Below are 12,172 nucleotides of genomic sequence, written 5' to 3'. Positions count from 1 at the left end.
CATGTACTGGGAGTGCTAAATTAAAGACGCAAAGAAAAGGGACGAGCAGCAAATAAAAACAACCCAGAAAACATTGGTTGATTTATGTGAAAAAAAGGGGCAGAGTAAAAAGAATGTAAAGAAAATAGTAGGTTGTACAAGTTTTGAAAAGGGCTAACTCTAATAACGTGAACTTGTGAACTGCTGCAGGATGCCGAATCTGAACCGCATCATAGGCGTTAGTTGTTGCACAACCTCAGTTTTCCAGGGTTGGTAGCATCCAACATACCAGTAAACACCAAAAATGTAAATTTAAATATTGTTTCTGTTAGGCAGAAATCTTGTATCTCCAAAATCACAATTTTTCAACAAGTAAGAAATAGAAGAAAACCCAAAACAACCCCCCCAAAAATCTTTCTTTTCAATTAACAGTGTGTTCAGAAGTTCACAAGCTCTTTTGAACACTTTTGATTGGTTAGCCGCCCATAAAACCACAGACAGATGGGAAGGGTTATCAATAAAGTTGATTTATGCAAAAACATGAAAATGATGAAAAATGGAGATGCAAGGTTTCGTGCCCGACAGCAACAACATGTAAGTTTAGTTTGAAGCGTGATTCAAGAGGCACATACAACCCAATATGATAAGTTGTTAAATTTAAAATCCTATTATTAACTTTAACACAGCAACATATAACAGCTTTATGTAAAATATATCTCTTCCTTCCTTATAGTACAAGCTCTTTCCCTATGTCTTTCTTTTATCCCTACATTTGTATACATTGACAGGATGGATATGTGTGCATGTTTGTGATTGGACATGCTTTAAATACAGCGTTTGGTTGTTTCTCTGACCCTTTGTTGAATACATTTAACTGATTAATGTAATGCAATGCAGAGTAAAGGCACTTATAGTAATCAACAGGACAAAAAAAAAACACTGAAAAGAATGGAGTTGTAACAGCTTTCCAACCTTACTTCTGAAGTAGAAAAGCCACAAATTCAGTGTATCTGATACAGTCATAGGTGTCAGTCAACTACAAGTAGTCACACAACAAAAACATTCCCTCCAGACATAGAAACATCAGATTTAAAAACACGTTATCAAAGAACACAGGAACAGATTAGGCAAGACAGATTAATGCTAGTAAGACAGCCTTGTTTAAAGCTCAGACACAGCTTGAGTAAAACAAAAGCAGGGTTGCACAGTAAGCTAAGGTAAGAGACAATATTACAGGAGAGTTTGTAAAGGCAGTGCAGGTCCTGTAGTCAGCTGGGAATGTAGAGAAGCAGATGTGTTTCAAATCCAACACCTCAAAATTCTGTGACGTGGAAGATGTTAGAAAGAAAAAGAAAACCAACAACTTTGCCACTTTTGAGGTTAAATATCTTAATTTTAAGCCGCAATTCTTTACAACTTAGTTTTAGTTTATCAGTATTTTGTTTTCTGATAACATCTGAGCATAAAAACACTGGACCTACATTTGCCTTTGATTTTTTAACCCTCTCAAGGCAGGCGTTGCAGATTTGCAACAGCGAATTGCATATACCTAATTACTCTACATTCATATTTTATGAGCCTTATTTTACTCAGATGATAATTTCCCCAAATATCTGATTTTTCCTGTTACTAAAACTTAATTTGAGCCTAAGAGGGTTAAGTATCTAATACAAACATCCTCATTTTTGTAGTTATCTGTTAATAAACAGCAGAGTGAGTGAAACTTAGAAATACCTGTGGTTTTTGCTGATGACGTCTCCTCCGGTGGTTTCTGAGGACTGTGTTTGCCCTGGGCTCAAAGGTCTATGGTCCTTGCTTTCATCCAGTGCTTGTAGATCAGTTTCTTTGCACTGCTCTACACGTAGCTCTCCTTCCCCATCTCCAGGGCTGCTGTGAGTGTCAGGTTTGTAGGTGAAAATAATGGTAGGCTTCTGAGTGGGATCCTCAGGTTTGGCCTCTGTAAACCAGTGTTGAGGCTGCACAGGTGGTGGTGGAAGAACATGAATGACTGTCCCATCAAGGCCAACCAGCTTACCCTTCTCCTTGTCTTTCTCTGCCTTCTCTTTCTGCTCATCGTCATCTTTCCGCCGACGAAAAAAGCTCCTAAAGGAGATCCACCGTTTAGGTTTGGAACTTTCAGTTGACGTACGTCTTCCTTCTCCACCAGGACTTGCTTCACCTTCACTCGGTCGTACAGGGGAATTTGAGGCAGAGCTTTTTGTCCAGTTACTGAAATGTCTTTGAAGTATGTTAGAAGCATGGTATGGGGAGGATGTGGATCTTGGAGGAGGGTAGGGGGCACTGGGTTCTGATCGGGGGCTGTAAAGTGGGACAGCAGCCGAGGCACTTTGGGATTTAGACAAAACCTTAGAGAAGTTTTCTTTTTTTGGCTTAGAAAGACAACCATCAGTGCTGGAAAAGAGAGACTTGGGTCGATTAAGGGTCTCCTTTATGGCATCAGGTGGGAGTGAATACAGCTCTTCAGAACTAAAAGTCTTGGTTTGTGCTGAGGGTGACTCTGGGGGAGACTGAGGAGGCTGGATAGAGGCCACAATCTGTGATAGTACAGCACTAGCTTCCTCTCTATGACTTATAACTGTCCCAGAAGATAAAGTTGAGCTTTTATCATCATCTTTCCAGGAAGTATCATCTCCAGCTGTCCAGTAAGTATGTTGAACAGCATTACTAACAGGACTAGCTTTAGTGAGATTTGCAGTAATGGCAAGATTGGCAGAGGAATTTGTTGATGTAGTGGGAAAAAAGGCCCCAGGTGCAGAGCTCATTACAGTGCTTGTTACAGTGCTAGTACCTGTAGTGGTTTTAGATAACAAATTTAATGCTTTTGGTACTGGTTCAAGAGGAAATTTCATCTCCTCAAATGAAGTTCGCTCTGATGTTCCCCTCCCAGAGAGAGTTTTCTCTGTTGAGGAGGAATGAACACTCTCAGAGGATCCAATTTCTTCATAGGTATGGCTGGTAACCCTACTACCTGCCCCTTTTGTTTGTGACTGTTCCCCATGGAGTCCCAAGAAGCTCTTGTACACAGCAAGATTGTCGTATGCACTTGGATTGATAACAATTGGTACCTTGACCGCATTCTTGGAGCTGCGGGCATAAGCTGGCTCATCTCGAATAATAATGGGAAAAGGAGGCATGCCCGCATTATTAAAGCTGTTAAACTTGATCTCTGACAAGTTGGGGGATTTTACAGGTACAGTTCGAGAGGAAGACAACCCTGCAATGGGAGAAGTTGGGGCTGACTTATGACTGCAGAACTGAGCAGTGACAGAAGCACCAGGAGGGCTCCCGATCCCTAGATCCACTTTAGGTATTTTTTGGCGAGGACTTGTACTTGATGTCCACACTTCTTGGTAGCGTACAGTGCCTGGTTTCTTTCGTGGAATACCTGACTGAGCAATAGATGAAGGTGATGTTGGTCTTAATGGGGAAGATGGAGAAATAGGGGACATTGGAGATAGAGGCTGGCCTAAAGGAGTGCTACAAAATGATGTAGGACTGGAGGGCTTTGAAAGATTTTTGGGTTGTGGCAAAGAATCTGGTATTTGTTCATCCTTATTGGCCATGGATGCTGAAACATCTACCACGGTGTAGGGCTTACATATGAGGGATTTTTCTAGGTTTACAACACGGTATGGTTTAGCTTGTTCTTCTGTGGGACTAAAACTTATAGTGACTGGTTGACCAGGAAGGGCTTGAGGCATTGGCATGCCTTCCCTGCCATCCTGTTCTTCTAATCTTATGGCCAGGACAGCTTTGTGTGTTTCAGCCACCCTGAGTGGACTTAATACTCTGTTGACAGACTCCTTGTTTTGGGGAGATATACATGGGACAGGTGCTTTACAAGATATGGGTGAATGCAAACCATTTTTAAGGGCACAATGGGCACTGCTCCCACTGCTGGACGTTGTTCGAGAATCTTCTTGTAGCGATGACGATGACTCAGGAGAAGTAGTAGACTCTGAATTTGACAGGAAAGCACTGCCTTGTGTATCACGAGGACCAAAGGGAAGAAGACTGCCACTGGAATCAACTGTGGGGTATCCATTCAAGATTTCATCAAAACTATCATCATAGTCCACTGCACAAATTCTCTGAAGTGAGCGGTTCCGAAGTGGCACAGTATTCCATTTTTTTCCAGCAGCAAATGGTACAGGAGACAGTGTGGCAGCACGAAAATTTGCAAATCGTGGTTGGCCGCGCATACGTATCTCCATAGCCAGTAACTCTTCATCGCTTTCCTCCCAACTCTCATGATCCTCATCATCCTCATCCTCATCATCTTCATCCTTCTCAGTCTCTTCCTCCTCGTCTTCATCTTCCTCATCATCATCTTCACTGGAAAATTCTGGGTAGCAGTAGCGCCCACCTTCTGTGCTGATGATCTTAGTACTGTCACTAAGGGACACTCGCTTTTGAGCAGCACCACCACTACTACTGCTGCTTCCCATTGCCAGACAGCTGGATGCTGGTAGGCCTCTTTCTAAGGACTTTCGATACGAACTACTGATTCGCCCCCAAAATACATCCTTGGACTCAGGTAAAGGTGGGGTTGAGTCAGGGCCCAAACCAGCAATCTCCTTGAGGACATCGGCCAATCCACTGTTGTTATTATTTCCACTGGGCGTCCTTGGGCTAAGCTGTCCATAACCTTCGATTTCCTCACTACCATCTTCTCCTTCATTGTTGTTGCTGGGTCCACTGGGCCTCTTACAGTTCAGTCCATTGCGATTCCAGACAGTAAAGGCTGAATCTTTACCTTGTTCTATTATATTTGTTTGTTGCTGCAAATTGCCATCTGAATCCAGTCCAGCAGAAGAGCAAGGCAACATCATAGTGGGCTTAACAGCAATGGTTGGCTTCTTAGCCACTGGTGGACGGACATGTCCTGAGCGTGCAGATCCACTTCCACCCCTCTGGATGTTTGTTGTAAGGTTAGAGTTAGCTCGGTTCCCAGCTGGAGGTGTAATCTGTTGCTGATTTGACGGTGACCTTTGTTCTGAGGAAGGCTTCCCCCCAACACTCTGACCCAGACAGTGCAGACTCTTAGGTTTAAAGCAGTTCTTGCACTCGCCTGGTTTCCACACATGTTCAGTGAAGGTGCTGCAGGCTGACATGACTGCTGGTTCAGAGGGCAGCCAGTCAGGTCAGTGCACAGGAAAGCTCTCCATGAAGCGACAATGGACAGGAAAGGACTGCAGAACAATGATGAACACGATTCAACCCTCAAATGTGGCAGAAAGTGGACCTGAAAAAGAGAACAGGGGAGAATACAAACATATTAGATTTCATTTTAATTGAAAACATTAATTTGGTTGTTTTGGGAAAAATAACATCCACAATACATGTAAACAGTTCAGCCTTGGAAGACAATAGTTATGTCTTTGTATGATAAAAACATTTATCTTAAACACATATGATCACACAATACTACCACACTTATATCGTTCATAATGTAAAGGCATTATATAAGAGAAAAAAAGAGAGATGGAGTTAATATCTGATGGTGAGAAAGGATGAACTATGAAGGCAGTGCTCTGATGTCTCCATTAGGTGGCAAACTTTCCCTTCACAAAGCTAATCCATCTTGAGGAGCAGTAATCAATTGGTCTTCTAACCCACCAATAGTCCTGTAAGTCTAAAAAAGGACAGCAGAAGGACTGAGAGACTTTATTTCTAAATATCTGTCCAGGCTTGCTGATAGCTGTTTCAGCCAGGATTAGATGAGATCAAAATCACTGACTTTGTCCCTGAACCAAAACTTCAAAGTCAAACATCTTATTAAACACCACACAGACAAAAAAAAAAATAAAAACCACAAGGAGCTCAGCTGAGTTCTCACATACTAACATCTTGTTTATTTTTCAGGCAATGTTGTTTAGTACAAGAATAAAGCCGTAATTGTGATTTTGACCAAATACAAACTGGACATAAAATCAAAACCTATAAAATGCATCTTCACACCAAAGAAAATACAGCTAAATGTTCTGGAAAAACATGATTGCATCATTTATCAACAATATATATTTTTGACAGTTTAAAGGCAGGATTAATCATCTATGCAGATATCTTTGGTTTACATTGGTTTAAGCCCCACTTCGGTGCAAATCAGGGATCTAATGGGGGTAAAAAAGCAAAGAAAACCATTACCATTTAAATTTGCTTCGTCCAGTGTCCAGCCTACTTCCACAGAACTAATTACAAGGAGTTCTCAAATACCAGAATCATGACAAAACGATGGATAATACTGTTAGTGGTGTGGTACTCAACCAATTAAAAGCATGCTACGTTACATAACTGGTTCTTGGATCATTTCAACAACTCGCCTGCTGTACTCGGCTTCTTCAAGGACAAAAACACAAGCTTAAGTAGAAATCATTAAACATAAATGAATAAATAAAATAAAGATCATGTGGGTAAGAAGAATGGAATGTTACCACAAGAGCAAAAAGTAGGAAAAGAGGCTGCGCCTAACATGAGAGTTCAGTTTCTTGAATAATGATTAACAGATGAATAGTTTACAAGATTAAAAGTGTACGTGTTTCCAATGCTAACTCAAACTGTAATTACTCTTTTAATCATTTTCAGTTCATTACAACTGAAAATATTACAACAAAACATAAATATTGAAAAAATTAATATGATTATTTCCCATATACACAAATGTAGTAAAAAAATAAAAATTAAAACTTTCATACAACCAACTGATGAACACACACAGTTCATAATTGCTTCTTAAAAGGCTTAATATAAATGTGAACTAGTTAAACACGCTGTTTAAAAAAATCAGACCTAACAGTTTTCTATGGAAAGCATAACAAAGTTGAGGTTTCTGGTATTATTTTTTTGCAGCAAGATTTGTGACTATTTTGTGCTTTCGAGTGTGAACTAAACTTTTAATTTGGATGTGTGTGAATCATGCTTGGAGTCAGGTGTGTCAAATCCTGTGCAGACAGATGTTATTATTAAAAAAAAAGAAAAAGAAACCCACCCAGAACCAGACACAATGAAGCAGGAACTCCAGAGTGAAACTTTGCTGACTAAACAGTAAAGGGTGGGAGAAGATCTATCCTGCTCCTGCATCCTTACAGGAAACGGTAACTATCATTCAAATAGTAACATTTAATAGCTGTCATGGTTCTGACATGTAAGCACTGCACACTTTAGTGGACGACTTGAAAAGGTGAAACCCAAGTCAAAATCTAGTCCATGAGAGGTTTAGCATGTCAGAAATATTATAGAACATCATAGAACTCAAATTATTGTCAACTTTTGAGTCTTTTGCTTCTTCAAATACAAGAAAACAGATTTAAGTCTTTGTTTTGCACCACTGTGAAGTGTACAGCTGTGGAAAAAATACATCTAAATAATTTACCGCTAAGAGAAACACAAGGCATGCTTTAGTGACATTGATGCACTGATAATATGGAACAAAAGAAGAAAAAGAAAATCTAAATTAGACCTACGTGAGCACAGACTGTTTTTTCGTTACCCTATCATTCCTTCTCTGAAAGGAGTAAAAACTGCAAAATGAAACAATTAGAATTCAATAAAATTATTTTAATGTGTTTACGAACATCAAAGCAGCAGGCTAGAATTATGTAGGGCAACTCAAGAGGGTTTTCTAAGATTTTCCTTCTTCTGTTTTGTAATCGTATTTCTGATCTCATTTCTGGAAATCTGCAAATATAAAAAATTCAACAAGTGCCAGGGTCATTTTTGTTTTTACCAGCAACTGTTCTTTTCTTCTTCATTTCACATTTCCAGTCCTCCATAGAGGATGCTGATATACAAGTACATCCACAAAAAAGCAATATCTGGTTATCTTCCAGTTCCCTATTAAGCTAAAAATATAAAAGTACTACCACGTGGTAACTGACATGCTACTGGATAATCTAATTGGGGACGCCAGTTTTGAATTGGGCAGTTATGAAAATCCCTTCTTAACGTTGTAGTGCAGTATTTTGAGTTCACACAACTGACAGTGGAAGTAATATTTATAATCCAGACAGCGGAAACCTATGTCAAACAAGCAAAAGCTCTTTGCGTAACCATCTTTGTTTCAGCATGAAAACATTTCTGACTCTGCTTATGTTTCTTGTAAGATAAGGGTTCCAGCTTGTGGTCATCAGCCAAAATATAGACTATTTTTGAGTTATTGTGCAACTAAAATTATGCGTGGAAATACTGTAAACTGTAAAAAAACAAAACAAAACAGAAAACAAGATGATGTATTGGCTTTTGGCGTCTCTCCTGGCCACAGTAAGTTGGTACTACTGACATTTATTAATTTATTATTATTTATTATTAATATATTATTGGATCTACTGTAGACATGTGGGGTGTCTGATGACAATCACTGCAGTATACCATATTTCTGTTGAGTCATAGTCACTGTTAAGAAGACTAAACCACACACTGCTTGAGTGTGGAACTCAGAGAAACTAAACTAAATCACTTATTAAAGTCAGCAGAAAAATATAGATAATAAAATACAATATTTCTGTGTAAATAGTGCAAGAATTTAAATTTTCACAAGCAAATTTAAAATACAAGATGTCATTTGTAATTCTGGAAAAGGCAAAATGAATTTGTCACACAGGGGATTAATTCACTTTATGTGAAGTGATGAGCCTTAAAGAGGCCTAATAGTCTGAAAGTCCTCCTGCCATGGTTTTCTATTAGAAATATATGTGTCTTGCCATAAAATTCAATTTCAAACTGTATTATATTAAACAAAAAGGGAGTGGATGGGAACAATAGAAAAATACTAATATATAATGTGTATGTGTTGTCAATGAAGTTCAGTATACAATATCAATTTAGTCATATATACAATAATGTAAATGCAACTTATGTAAAAGATTTGTGTCATTTCAGTTTTGTGTATTTGGTATCAGTGCCATGTTGGTGCATTACAAGTGAGGATAAACATCATTGATGTAAGTGTACTCTGTGATAAAGTATTTAGATGATCCAAAAATATTAGATATCTTCTGTTGCTTATCAGAAGTAGGATTTGGTGTCATCAAGTTTCTGAAAGCAACCAGTAGTAGAAATCCCAGCTAAATAAGATGTAATACTCCATAAACCTGTGTATAACCTGCACTACATTGATCTGTGTTAATGTCTCCACTAACCAAATTTTATTGTAATAATTAGTGATATTTATTTTAAAGATGTTATCACTGATGGTCTCTCAGTTGTAAAAAATGATTATAAAATTCCGTTCATTTCTACAATCTACTCTACAATCAGTAAGCAGCTCATCAACTTTCCATGTGGCTAATTGAAATGGCCAACAATTAGCCGTGATGGCTGACAGCATTTGAACCACAGGAAAAAAATTTAAAAAAAGTGCTGAATACCAAATTATTCCAGGTGGGAAGACCACCATCTGGCTGGATAGTAGTCATTACTGTCTGCATGAGAGAGTGTATCTGTAAGGGTGGGCTGCTAATTATGTACTGCACTGGATACAAGCTCCGAAGACATCCTGTCCAGTCTAATCACAAATTGATTTTGGAGTCCAATTCCACTTCTGCACTAATTAACACTGTTAAAGTCACCTGAATTACATGCAATAATTACCTCACATTTGTATCTTTTTCCTTGTCAAATCAATATTGTGAAAACAAATGAGTCAGCAACCATTTCCAATTTGCAAGACTTTGGTGTAACTCATCAATGGTACAATTGCTATAAAGTTTATACAGCCTTCAGAAAACTTAAAGCAGTTTTAAATTTCAACCTTTTCAAAGTTGGAGCTAATTTTAACTATTTCTGTGATTTTATTTATTTTAATTTTATGTCTCAACATAAATCATTTCTCACTAGACTTTTACATTGATCCAATAAATAATACATAATTTTCCACAAAACTAAAGAATCGGTATCCCAAATTATTCTTTTAACAACATCCAGAAAGCTTAAAATAAACTGGGATGTAATGAATGCTCTGGTTGCCATAAAAGGATAGATGTTTCTTGTTCAGTCATCCATATTAAATTAGCATACTTTCTCAGAATATTGTGCTTATGAAGTACTGTGGTCCATCAGAACACGCAGAATACAGTCAAATATGGTGTAATAGTGTACAGCTTATGACAACAGGCGATTGAAACTACTAAGTATAATAAATAACCTGTTTCACAGCCATCGGTTAAATAAACTGTTAAAATATCAGTACAAATCTTTTATCTCTTGTTTTAAAGCTGCAGTCCATAAAATCGGTGCTAGGTAAATAATTTTTTACTGTTTTAACAAAATAATCTGTATTTTTTTTGTTAATAAACCAGTTATCTTGTCTCTAAATAGACTTTAATCTGGCCAAAAGCTGAAACGATAAACAATAAGTTTACTTTTTATGAGAATAAATAAAATGTTGGTATTATTGCCCCATGCAGAAAGTCCTTTACAAATTTATGTAGCTATCTGAGTCGTCTAAAAGACATTTTTCTTTTGTTCAGTGGAAGCAGGAGGTGGTGTGTTCCTGTCTATGCTGACATGGATTCTGATTTGTAAATAGGCCAAGAAATGCATAAAGACAACTGTCATTGCTGCCATGCACAACATCAAACATGCACACACACACCCACACACACACACACACACATCCATGCCAACATACTTCTTTTCAGTGGAAGCGGAGGTACAAGTTTTAATTCAATTTACCCACAAACATCTCAGAAATTCTTTTGTGCTTCTTGTGGTTTTCTCTGTGTGACAAAAATCTGTAAACAACAAACTAGTCACAGGAATGACAAACACCACAAAACCCAACAAAACCTTCCCTCAATAAAAACAAAAGCAGTCAAAAGGAAAAAAAAGAAACTGTTTTTGTTTCAGTCTTATTCTTTTTTTTTGGCTGCGAATGTTCAGGATACTGTTCATATGAGATTCAATGTTGGACAACAATTTGTGACCATCTGCTCCTGATCTGATTGCAGCAAACGCTGTCTGTTTATGCAGCAGAGGAAATATCACACAACACCTGCTGCTCGGTGCTACTACCACCGAGGCACAAGCCCCACGGGCCCAACAAGTTAGCCCCTGATTTGTACTGGGATAAAAATAACTTCTGAGGAGCGACTGGTGGGTTCTAACTTTGTTTACTGAAAGCTGCACTGAGGAGATGCATAAAACATACCTCCAGAGTGTAACTATGAAAATGAAAAAGTAGTTTAAGAAGTCAAATTAATATTCAACAGTTCTACTACAATCTGAGAGGTAAGTGTGAGAAGTGTGCAAAGAGTCAAGTTCACACAGGTTTCACAAGTTCTTTTTTGGATTTAAAACAACTTCAGTTGACGAAAGGTCAATATGAGGTAAATAAAGCTGTTTCTGACAAAGACTTCTATGGAAAATGTAAATAAAACTGCGAAATTGGACAAAAAAAATGGAATCAAAATGCAGAATGTTGTAGATGTGATTGAACAAATCTAACTCTCATCTAAAATTTTCTGTTGTGATTCACCTTCAGTCTACACAGAAAGTGAGTTCTTGGTTCTTTTGCATTTGTGTGGACTCAAAATCTGTGTGATATGACATCAAGAACAGCAGAAGCCACAAGCATCCAGAAAGGGAGATTTAATGCTAAGTGCAAAGTTTAGAGTAAAACAACATCCAATTTCTATCACTCGGGAGAACAACTTTTGTACAAGATCACTGAAACAATCAATTTTCAAGAGATAAGGAAACTTGCGTTGGCAGACCATTTCAGCAGTCAGAAGTGTGACATTAGTTCTGTAAAAACTTTGGAGCTGTAATGAATCTGAAATTACTTCAAGAAAAAAAATTATAAAGCTTCGCCCATTTGTTGAAGCTAGAGCACAAGCATCCTCAAAGTCTGTTAATCCTGTTTTGAAGCAGCTATGAACAATGCAAAACTTCTGAGGAACAAATATCAGTATTTAAAAGAGGATAAAAAAAGGTATGAGACACTATAGTGTCCCAATTAATGATCATCAGTGAACGAGTACAAAAACCAAATGTAGGGATCTGGAGTTTTAGCCCCGCCTTGGGGCGGCTCCTCCAGCCTTTCCCTTCACAGGTGATCCAGATCCAGCTAATGAGAACTGCTACTACTTAAGCCTTCAGCTGAGACCAGACCTTCGCTGGAGCATCAAACCTACTGGGTTAGATTCTCAGCCACAGTCTCTAACCTAAATTGGTT

The 12,172-nt window shown here is 38.2% G+C and overlaps 1 protein-coding gene across 4 annotated transcripts in view; it reads right to left on the bottom strand.

Annotated features, from left to right (window-relative positions):
* peak1 (pseudopodium-enriched atypical kinase 1) overlaps nucleotides 1-12,172 on the bottom strand; it is a 110,491-nt gene that overhangs the window by 22,183 nt on the left and 76,136 nt on the right. For all 4 annotated transcript variants that reach the window (XM_017430004.3, XM_017430005.3, XM_037978117.1 and 1 more), the window contains one exon: nucleotides 1,714-5,245. In XM_017430004.3, the coding sequence (XP_017285493.1) occupies nucleotides 1,714-5,114 (3,401 nt within the window). In that variant the 5' untranslated portion in view covers nucleotides 5,115-5,245. The remainder of the gene's footprint in view (nucleotides 1-1,713; nucleotides 5,246-12,172) is intronic.

Source organism: Kryptolebias marmoratus, linkage group LG11, assembly GCF_001649575.2.
Source record: "Kryptolebias marmoratus isolate JLee-2015 linkage group LG11, ASM164957v2, whole genome shotgun sequence".
Taxonomy (NCBI): Eukaryota; Metazoa; Chordata; class Actinopteri; order Cyprinodontiformes; family Rivulidae; genus Kryptolebias; species Kryptolebias marmoratus.
Note: the sequence above shows the minus strand (reverse complement) of the source record. Positions and strands in the feature narration are given on the sequence as shown.